This window comes from Triplophysa dalaica, chromosome 7 (assembly GCF_015846415.1).
Source record: "Triplophysa dalaica isolate WHDGS20190420 chromosome 7, ASM1584641v1, whole genome shotgun sequence".
Lineage (NCBI taxonomy): Eukaryota > Metazoa > Chordata > Actinopteri > Cypriniformes > Nemacheilidae > Triplophysa > Triplophysa dalaica.
The window spans coordinates 16495854-16514696 of NC_079548.1; the positions used below are offsets into that span (position 1 = coordinate 16495854).

At 39.7% G+C, this 18843-nt stretch overlaps 1 protein-coding gene across 4 annotated transcripts in view; it reads right to left on the reverse strand.

Moving 5' to 3' along the window:
* llgl1 (LLGL scribble cell polarity complex component 1) overlaps nt 1-18843 on the reverse strand; it is a 30272-nt gene that overhangs the window by 7674 nt on the left and 3755 nt on the right. Inside the window, exons 3-15 of one of the 4 annotated variants that reach the window (XM_056753322.1) lie at nt 9222-9303; nt 9009-9142; nt 8708-8851; nt 5111-5273; nt 4691-4823; nt 4166-4220; nt 3934-4088; nt 3595-3812; nt 3392-3459; nt 3076-3229; nt 1841-1945; nt 1264-1556; nt 664-817 (exon numbers count right to left, since the gene is read on the reverse strand). In XM_056753322.1, the coding sequence (XP_056609300.1) occupies nt 664-817; nt 1264-1556; nt 1841-1945; nt 3076-3229; nt 3392-3459; nt 3595-3812; nt 3934-4088; nt 4166-4220; nt 4691-4823; nt 5111-5273; nt 8708-8851; nt 9009-9142; nt 9222-9303 (1858 nt within the window). Of the gene's footprint in view, nt 1-663; nt 818-1263; nt 1557-1840; nt 1946-3075; nt 3230-3391; nt 3460-3594; nt 3813-3933; nt 4089-4165; nt 4221-4690; nt 4827-5110; nt 5274-8707; nt 8885-9008; nt 9143-9221; nt 9304-18843 lie in introns of those variants that run through there. The other 3 variants (XM_056753320.1, XM_056753321.1, XM_056753323.1) reach the window with 3 other exon arrangements.

The window sequence follows — 18843 nt, forward strand, 5'->3', positions numbered from 1 at the left end:
CACCTCAACTTCTCTCACTATCGCAAGAGAAACGAGCCAATCTTGATGGTAGGCAGGTCTTCCTAACGCTCCGTTGACGCGTGGTCAGGCCAATTCTTTGCTTTTCTGGGAGAACTGCCCAATAAGGGACTAGGAAAAGTTATTACGGCTTTTCATGTTTGAAAAAAACTCAAGTTGACCATGACAAGCCAGCATATGACATAGTATTTCTATGGTCGATACACTCCCCCAGCATTCGTATAGGTTTCAGGATATTTTTTTCGAACATGAAATTCCCTTACATAAGTTTTGTTAGTCCCTTATTGGAGAATTCTGCCAGAAAAGAACACCCACGCGACAATCGGTGAGAGAAAGAGCAAGCCCATCAATGTGCTGCTTTCGCGAGGTTCAGCCGTTTGTGTCAGCCGAATGTTATTTAAACGGTGGATATAACGCTGGATTTGCAGATCGTTCGAACCAGATAGATGGATCAGTCCCAGCACTAAAAGATGCCGGTCATGACCCGCAAGCCATAAATTAACCATGAGACATTTGTCAGTATTTTGTTGGCAATCGTACATGTATAAAGTAAACAACACAAACTTAGTCTTTAACATCCGCTTTAAATGTAACTAAACACATGAGATGGCAATAAACAGCTAAATCAAAATGAAAAACACTCACTTTACTGGTGGGACTGGTAACCACGGGACGTTTCTTTCCCGACACTCTGCTCTTTCGGATTCGTCTGAAGGACTGGCGTAGAGATTTCTTTAAGGACTTTACTCGAGAGAGAGGGCCCTCCATAGCCAGCGAGTCATTGGGGTGGAGGGTGCACCTGCCGCAACAAAACAAATCTTACTCAAATTACACAAAAGGCAGGTCTTTGTAGACTTGTCCATCTTAAGAACTTGAATATATGGAGATATTCATTTGAATTTTTCTAAAAGCTGTGCATCAATACCGAAAATACATTCTCACTACCATCACACAAATCATTACCATAACACACAATATAAAAAATTAAACTAAAACTCCTGAACATATGATAAATGCTTCAATATACATGAAACTTCATTTCAAGACATTGTTTATATAAAAACACGAAATACGCACAATTGTTTTGATTTGTCTCATGAGGTTTGTAAGGCATTGTAACAGCCAAAAAAAAATAGAGATATCTACACAGCAATATCTCTTTGAAGTTAAAAGCACTGATTGCAACTGCTCCCAAACAAGCGTTTGGCAAGTAGCAAAGCAGTCTTGGATGGCCCCATGGGTTACCTCGCCAGCACTGGACTTCGCCGATGGTAGTCAAAGAGGCCAAAGCCATGACTGGTGCCAAAGGCAATGAGGTTCCACTCTGCGTGCAGGGTAACCGCGGTAACGGCTGCAGGGGGCATGCATTGCACCAGGACGACCGGCTGGAATCCAGGAGCAAACACTACAGAGCCGCTCTTAGGAGGCAAACGGTCATGTCCCTTCCACGTAAAACCCTCACGGTCCTGGAGGAGATCCAATGTTGCCACGTCAATCATGTGATCGGACTTCTCATCAATTAGAACCATCACTATGACCTGTGAACAGAGTGAATATTAATAACATTTCTTTTCTAAGAGCACATTGAGCTCCCTCTTATTTTATACAAACTAAGGATGCGTCATTTTTATCCAAGATGATACAGTCAATATAAATACTTTGTCAATGCTTTTCAAGACTGAATAAAAGTCTCAAATCTGTTTCATGAATATGGTTTCATTTCAGGTAGTGCGCTGCACCCTAGAAGGTAGCCGTCTGTGCAGGAGCTTTGAATCAGAACAACAAAGACATTTGGATGCATCATAAAATCTGGTTATCGTACCTGTCCAGCAGTACCGGCCACCACCAGTTTCCCACTGTATTTACAGAGGCTGACCTTCTGGATTCCCAGTCTTGGATCATCACTGTATGGATCAAAACAGCCCACCTGGAATAAATTCAAAGCAAACATGGGATGTTATTCTTTTAACATATCTTTTATCCAATTCAGCAGACGTTTTTTTTTTCGAAGAGACTTACAAACGAAGAAGCCCCCTTTAGTCAAATAGTTGTATCCTTAAAAACACATTTTAAACGTCCTCTTGTCATTTCAAACCTGTATACACACAGTTTTAGTGTTCTCCTAAACACAAAGGAATATATTTGCAAGAATGAGACAGATCTCATTCCCCTTTGACACCCATAGTATATATTTACCCTACTATGGGAGTAAATGGGGGATGAAATTGGTTTAGTTACCAACATTCCAAACATCTTCCTTTGCGTTCTGCAAAACAAAGAAAATTATACAGTTTCGGAACAATCTCAAGAGGGTCGCAAACCGCAAACTGGAGGTTTGTAAATAATGACAGATTTTTCATTTTTGTGTGAACTATTCCTTTAAGCATATTAAAAGACCACACAGACATAAACAACATTAAAACTTGATTTTCACCACTAGAAAAAAAATTCACACCTGCAAAATCATCAGATAAACTGTAACACAAAAAAAAAACTCATGCAAAATTCAACTTGAGTAGCAACTAGAATAGCTAGAAAACATCACAAGTCTGTAAAAGCATAATTATGATCATAATGCCTCCACAACATGAAAAATGCAATAGTGGACAATATAATAAGCCATTTCCGTCCCCTCTAGACATCGATAAACATGCCACGACTGCTCCCGGCCAAACACAAGAACAAAGGAAGGACTGGAATGTAATTCAGTTCTGGAAAAATCTGGGAAAATACAGCAATGCAGCAGTGCCATCCAGAGCAAAAATCTGCTTCACCTTCAACAGACGCAGGCAAAGCATTTCAGCCTTCATACAGACAGTCTGCTTTTAATTAAGGTGAAAAAGAAATTCAGTCCAGTGTGAATCACATATGCTCAAGCAGGCTACATGCAAGACTTCACTTCACTAGACACCAACGCAGAGGAAAAGGTGGATTATTAGGGGGGAAAAAATATTGATTTCATAACTTTGAGAGCTAAATCCGCACTGCTTTTGAAGGAGAAGTAATGTAAAATAAAGTCAAATCACACTCGTAGATATCAGGTGATAAATCTCAAACCTTTCTAAAAGGAGGCCAGTCTTCCTCTCCTGCTTGTGTCAGGCTGTCGTTGTGATCACAGTCGGTCTGAAAGATGTTTGCTGTGCTCAGTTTGTACAGAGGTTTGAGTGACACTCCAGACGCATCCCAGAAACGCACCGTGCCATCCTCATGACTACAACAACCAAAACAGCAAGACATTGTGACAACTGTTTCAGATAAACAGAGTTTAGATTCAGTGGTATCGTTTTATGAAACATTTAAGCAGCTGTTCAAATAAATTTCATGTTGGTTTGTAATGAGACATCGGAGCAGAGCAATAAAAAAAATCCCTCACCCAGTTAACATCAGCTCTTTCTGCTTTGGATCAGGTGCTAAGTTTTTCCCCCCACATATTGGCCAGTTCTGTCAGAATAAAGAGAGAGCGTGTAAATCAGGACGACAACCCCAATGGAAAAACAACTGGCAACCTTCACATTCGGACGAAACGACATTCAATGAAACGTGAACCGACATCAAAGTTTGCATTTAGTTTTTCACCTCATAGTTCTGCATGGGACACTGCTGTTGTCCAGCACTGATCACTCTCTCCCAAAACCTGGGCGGGACGTTTGAGATGTGACATGAGCAAGTAATGGCAGAAGAGTGCAGAGGAGCCAGATACGGAGCAGGGAGAGTGGGCCAGCCAGCCATCTGAAGATCAACCACCACCAGCTCCTCTTCCAACAGAACCACAAGGGCTGAAGGGTCATCAAATTCTACGAGAGAGAAAAGTGCTTGTAACCACTGTCCACCCACAGGAACCAAGAAAACATTCCCAGAAAACCAAGGAAATTCATTCCAGCGAGAGTCTCCTGCGCGTCACCGGGTCTCGCTTACCACTATTGCTGTCTGTGGAGTGGATGGTGAAGAAGTCTATGACACGGGAGGTGAAGTCCAAGGTGACGTGGTTGCTACCTTGAAGGATGGTTAAGCAGTGTCTGTCTCCATAGCTGGCCCTGGGCATCCCACCGCTGAACAGTACCAGAGGTCCTCTGCAAAGAAAACAAAATATACTGAAACGGCGTGAAACAAGATTATGGAATTTTTCCACACACACGACGCCACGAACCCTGACTGTGTTGTCCTCCACAGGATCTTGTTCACGGCTTTGCAGGGAAAGGGTCCTGAGACAAAGAACAAAAACTAAAATTGAGAAACTGCCAGAATACAGAAAACTTGGCAGAGAATAGTAAACATGGCGAGAGTAAAACTGGAGTTATAAATTGGGAAAATATCTCTAGATCCCAAAGTGGTTTGACGTCAACAAACCATCAGCTAACAGTGAAAAGAGCATTTAAGGTTTACAATCTATTTTAATAGATCTGCAGAGAGATTTTAACAGCCCGTTGCTAAAGTCAACTGGAGCTTTTGTAAAGAACAACATTTCCTGACATTGTGGAAGTTAAGCAAACATTACAGCATTGCCAGCCATCATTAGTAATGCTACAGCAGTAACACAAAGCAGCCCAAATTTACTGTGGGAAAACCGTCTTACCACCATATGAAAAATACTGTGGTAGACATCTAACAAACAACCAAAGTGTGCGAGAGAGGCAAGGAGCAAGTAAAAAGTGTGGCACATGCTAAGGCTCACCATATGGCACGGTAGAAGAGACTGGCTCATGACAACAAGGATTGCTGCTCCTGACAGCCCACACCATGTATCCACCATCACTATGGGAACTGACAAAGCTGTTACCCGACCGTTCCCAGACCAAACTCTCCAGCTGCTACAAGAGTGACAGGTCCACACAATACACCGGTCAAAAAAAACAAGGAAGAAAACAAAGACAGAAAGCCAATGGGTTCAAGTTAAACCATCTGGACATCAAGCAGCTTTGTAATGTGAGCTGAATCATGGACATTTCTATCTGCTGATGAGATTAAGAATATTGACATTTATAGCTGGAAACCTTAAGAGTCGTTTTTTGATTTTGGCCTCTAATAACATAAAATCAAAAAGTGTTGAAAGCCATGTGAGAGACATCGAACAAACTTGCGCACACCCACCCACCTGTTTTCCCAGGAAGAGGTTGTCTACATGTCGACTGTTAAGGTCCCAGAGCACAACCAGGCCTCTGCTGTATCCAATAAGGATTTTATCTGAGTTTTTCTGATGTTCCTGCAGGGACTCTACAGGCCCCAATGATTTTCCACACTTGTACTCTTCTGGAACGCTGAAGAGGGGAATAACCAGACATGTGAATATCATTACAAAGAGAAGGGCTTCATTTGTTTGATGGGAAAGAAAAGTAAAAGCACAGGACAATTTAAACGAAAAAGGATGGAAAGATGCGAGGGCTGAGATGCGCTGGGGATTGTTTACTCTTAATAGGGCCAGTCTTCTGCACTTGCATTTTATGTCAAATGAAACAGAGAGCATAAACTATTCTGCTCCCTAAATGCAGAACACTGCTGATGTACAGAACATCTCAACATCAATGAAGAACTTTACACAACACTTTCACTCTCACCAGAATCAAACATTCACTTTTACATTTTGGAAAATCATGCAGGCCTCAAGGTAAGCTCGAAAGCTTTTCAAGAACAATGCAACATGAACATTTGGAAACAATTACATTTGATTCATGTTTTAAAAGACTGAGGTGGAGGAACAGAATGAAAATAAGCTCAATGAAAGAAATATAATTAAAAAAAAAAGGCAGTTTGAACGCAAAAGTAATGCTGTGGAAGTTGACATGACATTCACACCATGACAAGTTTAAATTCAGTTTGAAAGCCAGACAAATGATGACCAATCAAAAGCCACAGTACGGGATTCCTCTGTGGCTGTGGCATGGATTCAAGAGCTGGAATGTGTATGGTACACCCACAGAGTTGGGATGAGATGCAACCATGAAGGGGGAGGAAAAATGCATGGAAAAGACGGACTGGAATAACCTTATGGGTGGCTCGTTTTCGAACAAGAAACTTCAGTCCGTTTTACACAAACAAATAAAACTTAAAATGCAGTTATGCTTTCAAATGAAATTTAAAGGAAGAAAACTGGAAGTAAAACATCAGCTCACAGTCTACAATGGTTTCATGTTTGCTACACCATCAACAACTGAAGAAATATTGTCAAGAGATTAAAGGAACAGTTCACCCAAAAATAAACATCTGTCATCATTTACTCACCTTAGAACTGTTCCAAATCTGTGTGAATGTTTGTGTTCTGATGAACACAGAGAAAGATATTTGGAAGAATGCTTTCAACCAAACAGTTCTTGACTTCCATAGTAGGAAAAAGGACTTCATAATTTCTTTGTTCTGTTGATCACAAAAGAAGATTGTTTGCTATCCTACATTCTTCAAAATGTGTTGAGGCATTTTTTTACTACCACTGCCACGTTATCTACTGTGGCAGTCAATGGGGTCCGAGAACTGTTTTGTTACGAGCATTCTTCCAAATATCTTTTTTTGTTTAACCAAACAAAAGACATTTATACAGGTTTGGAACAAGAGAGTGAGTAATTCATGCCAGAATTTTCATTTTTGGGTGCCCTATCCTTTTAAAACAAGTCCATCTAGATTTTTCACATGCCTTAAGGATAAACTAATCACCTCGAAGTAGTTTTTTTTTTTCAAATCGTATTGGCAATTCTGAATCCCGTTGAAATACCATGAATAGTGTGCAATTCTTAAATATGCGTCATAAACGTCTCCTCGGCTGGATCTTAAGCAGTTTGGCACTTGGTAGAAAAGCATTTTGTTCAGTAGTTTCTCAGCTGACACATACTTATTACCAGCGGCTCAGATAGGACGCCCATTACCCAAAACTGTATCCAGTTAATGAGCAGTTCAAGGTCTCTCTCAGAGGCAGATGAGGTCCACATTTAGCCACCCGGGCTTTATCTACAGCAGGCCACTATGAAAGCTGTAATTTCTCTCACAGTTAAACAACATCTTTAAAGAGCGAGATGACTAGCAAGTGTGATTTCCTGTCCTGTAACGGCCATAATTGCAGCACACCAGAAGAAAAGATTACTTCTTCACAACATGCTTATTAAATATTTATAAATATTCAACTGAATGTGCATTATAAGACCGCCTAAAGGTCTTGTCATATTCTTAAAACCAGGAGATTTAAAATGTTGAGGTGTCAACTCCGTGACTTATGTGTGAGACAGGAAATCTTAAGCCCCATGCAGCTCGTCTGACAGAGTAACAGACAGCCACAGCTGGGGGCAGGAATAGGCATTTAACCCCGAGCGAATCGGAGGGTACGGCCTCTGTAGTGTCCAAGAGCCATGCAACAAAAGCAGAGAGCTAAATGAGAAAAATAAATAAATAAAAGGTCTTGGTGCAGCTTCATTGACCTCATGCACGGCCTTTCAGATGGGGGGGTGGGTCCCAAAATGCTTATTTTATGAGGCAAGCACACAAGCTGTGGAAACTGTCTGCACAGCCATCTTTAATAAAGTCTAGTGTTGTGCTTCAGAGTCAAGAGTTGAATAATTTTCCCATTCAAGAGATTCAGTCCCTGGACTTCAGTCCCTTGAACCAGTCTTCAGGGTCAATTAATTCTAAAATTGAGATTTTTACATAATCTGAAACTGAAGGCGGAGGAAATAAGATTTCTTTTGATATATGGTTTGTTAGGAAAGGACAATATCTGGCGGAACAACAAATGTTTACGAAGCTGGAATTTGAGGGTGCAAAATAGGGAAATTATTGAGAAAATCGCCTTTGAAGTTGTTAATCTGAGGCACTGTAGCAGGCCGTCCACTCACAAAATCAAGTTTTTACAAATTTAAGGTAGGAAATTTATAAAATATCTTCATGGAACATGATCTTTACTTTTTGCAGTAAAATAAAAATCTGTAATTTTTACCCATACCCTGTATTTTTGGCGATTACTAAACATGTTCCCGTGCTACTTAAGGCTGGTTTTGTTGTCCAGGGTCACAATTGGTTTATTTGCAAACACATTAAGGAAACGTCCCTCTATAAGTTAAAATCTACCTCACCCAAGTGTCACCAAAAACAAAAGATAAATGGCTGAGATTTCAGACTGTTCCTCACACCAAGCTTTTGTATGCCTTGAGTTATGTACATTGTATGGTTTACTCGCTTGGAAAGTTTTTCTTCGTATTGAACTGAAAGCCCAACATCAAACTGCACATGCACACTTTTTGTGGCCCAAACTTTACCTCCGATACACATCCGCAAAGGACAGAGTCTCTACATATCATTTATGAAAAGCAAAAAAATAACAAGTAAATGACATTAGCTAGCAAGTTTTTAAAGGCATGTCTTGCCAGTATTATTTTGGGTTACCAGTAAAATAATTGTTTATTTATAAAATAAACATAAAAAATAAATAAATAAAAAAGCATACTGTTTGTTTAATACAATTATAATAGTCAAAATATTCATATAAATTAATATTAATTATAAATAGTTACATTATTAGCCACTAGCCAGACGGATCAACAAACGGAAGATAACATTGTGCATCCAATGAAACGGTCTATAGTAGGAGATTGTTTGTGAGTGTAAACAACGTTGATAAACAGATATGCATGTTGCAGGTTTGTAGTCATACATCTAACATGGTGACATCATAGTGACTGGTGTCATAATGCAGCGATGAAAATGGAAGTCTCACCTCTGCATGATCTCATCCTGGAACAGTGACTTGTTCAACAATGTGAAGTTGGGCAATTCCAGGAAGTGCACCCCACCACCTTCAGTTCCCAGAGCGAGAAGATCGCAGCTCTGTTTCAACAGCATAACAGTCACACGAGTCACGCTGTAAAGAAAGAGAACCCTTCGACGTCAATGCCTGGATAAGACAATCATGGTTACCACTTAGCAAATATGGGCAAGTAAAAAAGATTTTGTATCTCTCATTTAAACAAAAGATCACTTATGTAAAATACTTTAATGAATGGAAAGCTATGGCTGACCTGGTGCTCTCAATGCCTGGCCTGCCAGGTAAAGTGAAGCTGTTGACCTCCACCAAATGTGAGCGATTTTCTTCCTGCGCAATATCCCACAGGTGAATGCTGTTGTCATCCAGGAGAGAAAGTATCCTTCCCTGCTTATTCAAAACAAACCACACATCTTACAAGTTATAAGGCATATAATGCAACAGAAGGCTTGCCTTTATAAATGCTTACCTGTCCATGAAGGAAATGTATCTGTGTGACAGCAGCTGTATCTTTATGAAGTCCAGTCATCTCCACTCCAGGTGCACCATATCTTAACAATCCAGTCAAGGAACATAGCGGTTTTGCATATCTGTTCTGGAAACGGATTTACTCAAGGGACAAAGCTTAAATGGACAGTTCACTAAAAATGTACCATCATGATTTAAGCTGAATATAGTACACTTTCTTCAGTGTTACACAAAGAGGAAAAAGGGGGAACAGGGACAGCTGTGGCAATCATTTACTTTCACCGTATGTGCAAAAAGCATGTAGTACATTCATGATCATTTTTTGTGTAAAAGAGTCATATTTTTAGGGTACTATGGAGAGTAAATAAGTAAGCACTGCGATGTTTACTATTTATTAAAGATATGTTCTTAGACCTCTGCTTTTAAACTTACTGCTCACATACATGTTAGCACTTTAAGTTTTTTTGTAAATTTAAGCAGGCCGCTACTAGGTTGAGCGGAGTGGGGGTTATCACATTCCGTTTGGCCTACATTTTTCTAATAATATACTAATAGTTCATTGCATGTATAATTTTCTCATTTTTCTGTAAATAATTTGAAAGATTTAACAGATAATACATTGCATTTTATTATTGTCAGAAGGACATTTTTGGAGGGACCCTAGGAAAATCCCAGGGGGGCAGTCCCCTCTAGACCCGTCCCTGAATTCAAGCCAGATTACATGTGGTGAAAACACAACATGACAAGAACCAACACAGTGTAAAGCCTTTAACCCACAAAATTGCTCTAACGGAATATTATATACAAGCCACAGATCTTAACACTGAGAAACCAGCGGATATAAAATCAAAACAAACTAGCACACATTGAGCGCAGGCCAATCTGATCCCAAACAGCCCCAAAATCAAGAAAAAAAGTCACATCTCTTTTTGGTTTGACAACAGTCGGCTAAGCCAGACATGATTTTTGCTTAACAGACTTTTGCTCAAATGGTCTCTGGATGGCTTTCGTAGTCTGTTTTTCATTACAAAACTGCGCAGCCTTCCAACCTCATAAAAAAAGGGTGGATATCTAGGTCAAATCTGATCCACGAAAAACGATCCAAACTCTGCAGAGAGAAAAAGACATCAGAGTATCTGAATTCAGTTACAGCCTTTGTGAAATAGAACAGCTCTTCAAATTTGGATTAGAAAAAAAAAATCATCATTCATGCGTTTTAAATTCACATTCATGCAAATGACACATGCTTTTCCTCAAAACAACCATCTGTTTCTAAGGAACTGAACCAATGACCTCAGTGCTGGAAACGCAATGCTCTGCCACAAGAACAGCATTCCATCACATCAGCAAATGTGCACTTTACAATAACTTTGGATCACTTCGTTCTTAACACAGCCCATTTCTCTCTGCAAACTTGTGACAAAGTCTAGGTGCATCTCATTGAGATTGATGAGAAGAGATGCAGTCACGGCGTGAACCGGAGCACAGAACACAGTGAGCTCGACCGAGTTCAGAACAAAAGCTGAGACTGTGTGCCACAGTCTCACGTCATCCGGGCCGCCACACTCACAGAGAGCCACTTCAGATACAGTCTAATCAAGCCTATAATGTCTTACACAACCAAGCTCTCAAACCTCTGACGAACTGCCCCATTCTGAAGCCCCCTTGGTTGCCATGGCAGCATTTCTATTATGTCACATGGGAACAGACATCTAACAGTAGTTGTTGTTTTTTCGCAGAGGGTGCTCATACATCCCAAAAACACTATCCAACAAAAAGGATCAAAGCCAGGAAACATGTAGCATTTAATAAATCTTGCTTCCTTATAAAACCTTCTCACTTTCATTTCTGCATTTTAAAATGAACAACTTCAAAAGTACATGCAAATTTGATCAGTATTGAAGCAGGTGTTGTCAGAACCATGTTTTCTACCACAAGAGCTAAAGGGAAACTTGTCCAAAACCATCCTCATTCCATTATGTAACTTTACGTCATGCATCTACACAATAGCAGATGGAAAGACCCTGAGAAACTAGTGGAAGATATCAAAAGAAACAGACACGGAGTGAGGAAAGAGTGGAAAGAGTAAAAAGACTAAAGAGGGACCAAGAATAAAGAAGGGAAAGGTGTGTGAAGCATGCTGGGAGTGAGGGGCCTCTGTGTCGAGTGTGGGAATTAAACAGAAAAGAAACATCTGCAGGATTCTCTCATACTTTACACATTACTCCACACATCATTAAGATTAACACAGGGGCTCGTAATTTTCCCTTTCAACATCATTCATATACAAAGAACATGATCCTTGCCCAAATTCTCCTTTCTGGACCAACCAGTCCACCTCAGTGCATTTTTAATGGCGCTGAGAGATTACAAACCGCGACATGGGGGGCATAGTATGGTTTTGGTTTGTTAACATTGAGAACGTGAATGATTTTCTGAATCTGTAGATGCTAACTAATACATCACGACAACCCATTTGAGATGGCATAGACATCGCAGTTGTCACCCTCATGTTTAAGTGAGCTAGATCATCTAGGATGAAAGATCTTGAAATCTTCACTCATGACGTCTCTCAGGAACACCCAGAATCCTGCCCGCAGTTTACTCAGCTACATGCATCACAAGAATACTTGAGTTCAGCTAGATTTAACAAGAGACTTAAAGCCGAACCTGATATTCCCAAGACATACCAGAGTACATGAATACAAGTAAACAAGTCTGAATTTCTTTCTACAATCTTTAAAAACTCCAAACAGTATTTGATCCCAATCTGTAATAGATTTAAATTAAGTTGATCAATGTTAAAGCCTATAACAGACAGAACCCAGCCAAAACGAATCCAAATACTTTCCATTAATAACCTCAAACAGAACCTAATGTACATTCAATCAGAGCAAAAAGTGTGTATATTAATTGCCTGGCCATGTTATATCTTTACTGTTAGTGCATTCATTCATTAATTTACAAGATGCAATTTACAAATGAGCAATTTATCAAAGTTACCACCGCAGTTATGAAACAATCAGAACTCCCTCATATCACAAGCCAAGCACGCCCTCCTATACTAGTCAGCTCTTCACATACTCTCAACAATGCTCAACAATTACTCATTCAAGCGCTAACTGTTAGTAAGAGATAATGCAATTTCACGGTCTGAATAGTAGACCAACAGCAGACGTGGTCTCCGAAGTCTAATGCAGTAAACATACGTTGTCCTATATTAAAGAGACAAATGGTAAGTGCCATTTCACGATTATCACATCAACATACATATTCCTCATAAATGGGCACATGAAAATTTTAATAAAGTAACTATTTTATGTTCTATGAAAAGGCATCCCTTCTCCATTTGTTGGATATAATTGCTTCAGGTTTGTGCATGTTCTTCATAGGAATTTGCTATAACAAATTTAAAGTACCTATGTTGGGCGTTGTTTATTCGATTTTTCAAATCGATCAAACCATGAAAGGAGATAAAATGGCTTGTAAACCTGAATCTACGAGGGTTAGCGTACCTAAACAACAGCCAGGTGAACTTTAATTTCTGCCAAACCTTGTCATGAACACTAGCTGCTGTTAAAAGTTGTCCTGTTGCATGTAGTAAGAAACAAATGTATAATACAATGCAATGTTAGTCGCTTTGGATAAAAGCATCTGCCAAATGCATAAATGTAAAAGACAGAGTCCTGCTTAAACAGATAAAGTGATAAATCTCGTGAAAAGGGTTTCTCCCCTGTAGAAGTCCAAGGAAATAGCTTAACGTACCAAAACATTGACCACTTAAAACCAAACGTCTATTAAACATTAATTGTATTAAACAATATCTACTGTTAAAAGCACTTATTCCAGGGACAAGAAGTCTCACGTTAAAGTTTTTCTTCATTAAAGTTCATTATAAAGAAATCACATGACGTGGCTCAAGGCAGCGACAAACTGAGAACATAAAACTTTTCTGTTATCATGTTTAGGTTCGATATCATGATAAACATATGTCATCAAACAACCTTGGGGGCCGGAGGCATCAACAATCGAAAGTCCCGGACAGGACGCAGAGAACTCCGCGTCCGGGCAAGAAGCACTTTTTTCGGATCGACAAATCAACATTCTCTGGTCTGTATCTCCGGTCCGGAAAGACTAATTTCCAACTCGTCCTGGCTCCTTTCTCGGTCTCTACCTGGGCATTTATACGACACTGACCAAGTCACGAGTCAATGCGACCCCTTGGTCGGGAGCTAGAGCTCCCGGTAGCCAGAAACGTTGAAAAATATAAGCTCTGGGATGGCCTGTCACTATGGCATGGGTTTCGCCCCAAAAAAAAATTCTAAAGAGTGGATCAGTACCAGCTGTTTGCAATCAAGCTTCATCTCCGGAAGTAGTAAGTATTACACATCGTTTTTAAATCGCCTTAAATAATGTGTTTAGCACGTTCGCGGATGTTGTTTACATGTTAGCGGCTAATCCTGAGACTTTACATTGGTCCAAAGACAGGTGTTCTTTCCTAATGTTAGTGATAAAAGGCATAGCGCCCCTTTGTTCAGAAGACTTGTGACCGACATAATTTCTGTAAAGCTTATTCATTACAATAAAAGAAAGTTATGGCAGTGTGTTTCTCAGTGTTTTCTCTTATGCCCTAAGTGCAACAATACTTAGAGAGGATAGAAACAGAGTGTGCATTTGTAAGACAACGTGGTCTGTCATATACAAGTACTCTGAATGCATGTTTTTGCCTTTATCCGTGTTTATGTCTGTTAGTATATGCATGCACATGATTAATCATCAATGGCCAACATTTCATACATTATATGTTGTTCTATCTATGTTTTTGTCTTCTCCATTTAATTTGTATTTATGAACAAGGCATTAAGGTAATATTTATTACAGTTAGTGTATGGTTTTGGTTGGATAGGGAATTACAGACGTAATTGCGCTTTCCGCCATATTGCTCATCTTGATGTCATCCAAAGCACATGTGAAAGCGCTCTACGTCATATTTTGCATACAGGGAGGGGAGCAGAAGCTCATTTGCATCTAAAGAGATGCACCCAAGAATGTCGTGTTTCCATTGCAGCCCCAAATGGCCACGTCAACATATTGTAATGAATGATATGTTTGTATTTTGAACTAATACTTTACAGAGACATTCTGGGGATACCACTGATTATTTTTACATTGCAGAAAACACCTGTATTTGAAGCCCTTTAACGGAAGCTACGTAGAGTTTATTACAAGTAAGGTTTGACAGAAATTTGGGGTTACCTGGTCATTGTTCAGGTCTTTAAACATATGTACTTTTAGTTTGCTGCCCTCCAGCCGCGCCTTGCGCATCATAAAACCATGTGATTGCAAACAACCTATTGCCCAAAAGTAATTGGGGGTGTCTAAAGTGACACTAATAAGTGTTTCCTGTTGCATTAGTAATTGAATAAAGACTAAAATATTACGGTTCTGTAAATAAAAAAATTAATTTAAATGATTTGTATAATTTCTTTTTGAAACAAAACCTTATTCTTAAGCAGCGGGCCATTCTTCAGACAAAACTTAAAAGACATGTCCTCCCCCAGCCTTTTGTCTGCACAACAATGGAATTAATTTAGCCGTTTGTTTCGTGCATGCGTCAGAAAAACAGCAGCGTCATTGCGTCACTCGCAGCAATGTAACAAAATGAACCAGTTTCTCTCACTCCGTAAAACTCCACAAAAATCCCACCGCCATTGTATTTTTGCGAGATATCATCCAGAAATGTACCCAAAAAGATTATTACTTTAAATAACTTTGTTCAAGCAATGCAGTATTTTGCAGGACTTTTAACCCGAATGATAAATAATGCCCTTGTCCTCCCCTATAGGTTCCCCCTTACACTTTTGCTGCATTAACCCATTTAAAAAAAGTGCAAAAACTTTTTTGACATACAGCTCCTGCTGAACTTTGGCCTGGAGAGCACTTCCAAAATAAGTTTTAGTTACAACAAAACACCCAGTGAACTTTGAGTTACCCACGTAGCGCATGGCCATTTTCAGTTCATGTCACAACACATTAGCCTGACTACTGCGGTTACTTCATCTGCTTGCTTATCTGCAAGCCAAGCATAAGAACCCATAACCAAACTCTTTTCCATCGAGCAATGCGCCACAATTCTTTCTTGAAATACAGCCCTTGACTTGGAAAGGCTCCTCGGAATTCCACAAGGATTTTTTTGCCATTCTTGTTACTGGGATATCCAAAGGTCTAGTTTGCTTTAAAAGCCTGAAGTGTGTTAGCACGCACAGAAGTGACAACAGGGGGGAAGGGGACTGATTTGAGCCTCTCTGTGTGCGTCCATGAGACACACAACAGAATACTAATGACTTATGAGAGAAAAGATATGCACACGGACGTCAACAGACATTTCAACTTCCTTCAGCAGCCCAGTCTAAAACCATCAGGATGAAAGAACTGGTATCGCATTTATAAATCTATGAATGATCCCGCGAAGGCATTCGAGTGTTTCCTCAGCTGTGTTCAATCAGAAGTCGGGACACCCCCGTGAAGAAACAGGAAACAGAGTATGAGGCATTCACGAGGGAGCTTGCCAAACTAAGTTTTGATAAGGCTGTGCATCCAGACCTGACAAATATTTGGGATTTTGCAGTTGCATAGTTGCAAACTCGTAGGCTCGAAGCAGAGCGATGACAACGACTCACGGACAACGGATGATACTGGTGCATAAAGATCCATTTATGCCGAGCTAATGCACCTGACTGATATGACAACCAATGACAGAAAAAGATGACAGTGGCTTTTTGATGTACTAGAAATAATCAGATATGATGAATTACAAGAAAAATGATGCATGCAAGTGTTGATGGGAGCTGTGCCGAGCTTGATCAGATCGGCTTTAGCCTCTGTGATAATAAAATGTGAGAATAATCCCTCTCTGAAGTCTGGGTACAAAGCTTATTGCCATAATTAACATGGTGGATGAGCAACTTCAGACACTAATGCCTTTGAAGAAGCTAGAAAATATTGCATCGTTTACGAGCGTTCATACGTTTTAAACCCAGATTACTATTTCTTTGAAAACAAGTTACATTACATGAAGTTAAGGAATTTCTGAGTGAACTTAATTCAACTGCAGCACATTACGGCTCGTTTTCAATCCAGTTTTATAATTTTCTGTATTGATGGTAAAGGAACAGTTCACCCAAAAATGAAAAATTCTGTCATCATTTACTCACCCTTGAGTTGTTGCAAATCTGTATACATTTCTTTGTTTTGATGAACACAGAGAAAGATATTTGGAAGAATGCTTGTGACCAAACGATTCTGGGGCACTATTGACCCCTTTAGTAGGAAGAATTTCTACAGCAGTGCGGACTCGGAATCGAGACGTTTTTCTGTAGTCTCGGACTTGTCTTTGAATCGTTGGTATCTGCACTCAGACTTGGTCATTGCACATGCCAAATGTTCAAGTTGGTCTAGCCAGTCTGATGATTTTTTTTCTCCTTCCAAACAAAACCATTGATCAAGCATATATGTTGGCTTTAGTTTGAGTCTGACTTTCATTAAATTAATTTGCTTTCCTCGGAGTAGGTTACTTTTTTTATGGTGTCAAACTGCAAAAAAGATAATAAGTAATACTAAATGAAGTTGATGACTGATTTGAACGCTACTGTGGCAAACTAAACCGAAAGTTTTCCTGACATCAACACTCATCATACAAACCCTAAACATTGTTGACAATCATCAAACTAATTCAGATAAACAGATTAACTGCAAAGCATGCTGGGAGTCATGAATGAGTTTTACTATGGTGATACCCAGTATGCCTTGCAGCACAAAGCTTTCTTTTGTTGATTGTCTCTATTGTTGAGTTTCATACACTGGTTCTTGATATCTGATTGATTCACCAATTTAAAGTTTTTTTTTGTGTGCTTATTTTCTGTCAATTCAAAGAAGTATAATAAGTCATAGCACTGCTTTAATCTCACACAGTACTCATAAATCAATAACACAACGCATTCATGAGCAATTATTTAGGAGGTTGGACACAGACTACAATCATTATAAAGAGGATTATTTTTTCGGTCTCTGTCCTGACCGTTTCATTTGGAGTAGTCCTGGTCTTAGACTCGACAAAGGTGGACTTAACTACAGCCCTGCTACATAGGTTTGGAACCCCTTGAGGATGAGTTAAGGTTCAGGATGACACAATTTTCATTTTGGGTGTACTGTCCCTTTAACATAACCCAAGTGCTGCCAAAAGGATGACACAAGCGAGAATGACATAGCCATATTTGTTCTATTGTTGACAACACTGTCAGCGTGAACCTGACAATAGAGAAAGCATCATGAACAGGGGACCCGAAATGGTAACCCAAAAAGACTAGTTAAATCAGAGTAGCCTGAACGTTAACCACAATTTATTTGATAATTCAAAATTCATTTTGCTTTTATAATGAGATCGGTTACAAACTGCTTGGTCAGTGACAGGAGCTTGATACTAAAATTATCAGCACATCCTGATCCCCAGACTTCTCCAATGGCTGCCCTGGAAACCATTTCTAAAGATTTCTTTGAGACATGGCCCAGCAACAAAAGCCCTGAAGAATGTGCCATTACTGCTGAGGCTGAACTCGGGGAACTGACACATACATTCTTTAAAGGAGTGAACCCAGCACTTCCAACAACTTCTCTGTCCCAGCAGTCTCATTACTTTCCTCCCTGCCTCGCTAAAAAGCCTCATCTGTCCTCCCCTTCAGCTTTAAAATATGGTCCCCAACCCTGTGCCTGAATTTGTGGTGGCAACAGAGACACATTTATGATCAGACGCGCGCTCACCTTACTTGAATCTTCACTAATCTGAGTCCAAGAAACAAAAAACAAACATTTCAATTACAGGCTCGAGTCTTTAGAAGGTTAGCAAATGGTTTTGTATAAAGTGTATTTAAAAGGTCAAGCATTCAAATTCTAGCTAAAAAAAACAAGAGACACCAAATAAAAAAAACTTGTTTTTTTAACACTTCTGCAATTGTTGGGGAAAAGGAAGTTATGCAAAAAGGGATAGTTCACCCCAAGATTAAAATTACATTATTGTTTACCCTCATGTCATTCCAAACCTGCATGACTTTCTTCAGTAAAACACAAAAATTAAATATTTTAAAGAATGTTGATAACCTAACATCACTGGCCCTCATTGACCACCATTGCATACCATTGCATGGCCACAAAACCGCAGAGACATTTCTCAAAACATCTTCATTTGTGTTCCACAGAAGAAAGACTTCAACGACATGAGGGTAAATCAATTATGGAATTCATATTTTTGGGTGAAGCCTTTAAGCTCATCGTTTGTACAGCCATAATGTCACTTACCAGGGGAGTATTTTAACACTGGGGGAAAAGGGACAAGCTTCTAAAACAACTACAAACACATCAATACTTATGATATTAGCCCGTCACAGAATAAACAAATCGATCAGAGCAAATATTAAAACATGAACTAGACAAATTATGCTGACAGCACCCTTGATCAACGATGTGCTTCAGACTGGCCCCTCTCAGAGAACTGCTGAATGACAACAGGATAACCGGGACTCCAGAGTCACGCAGATCACAGCACTCCAGCCTTTGATGTGCAAAGCACA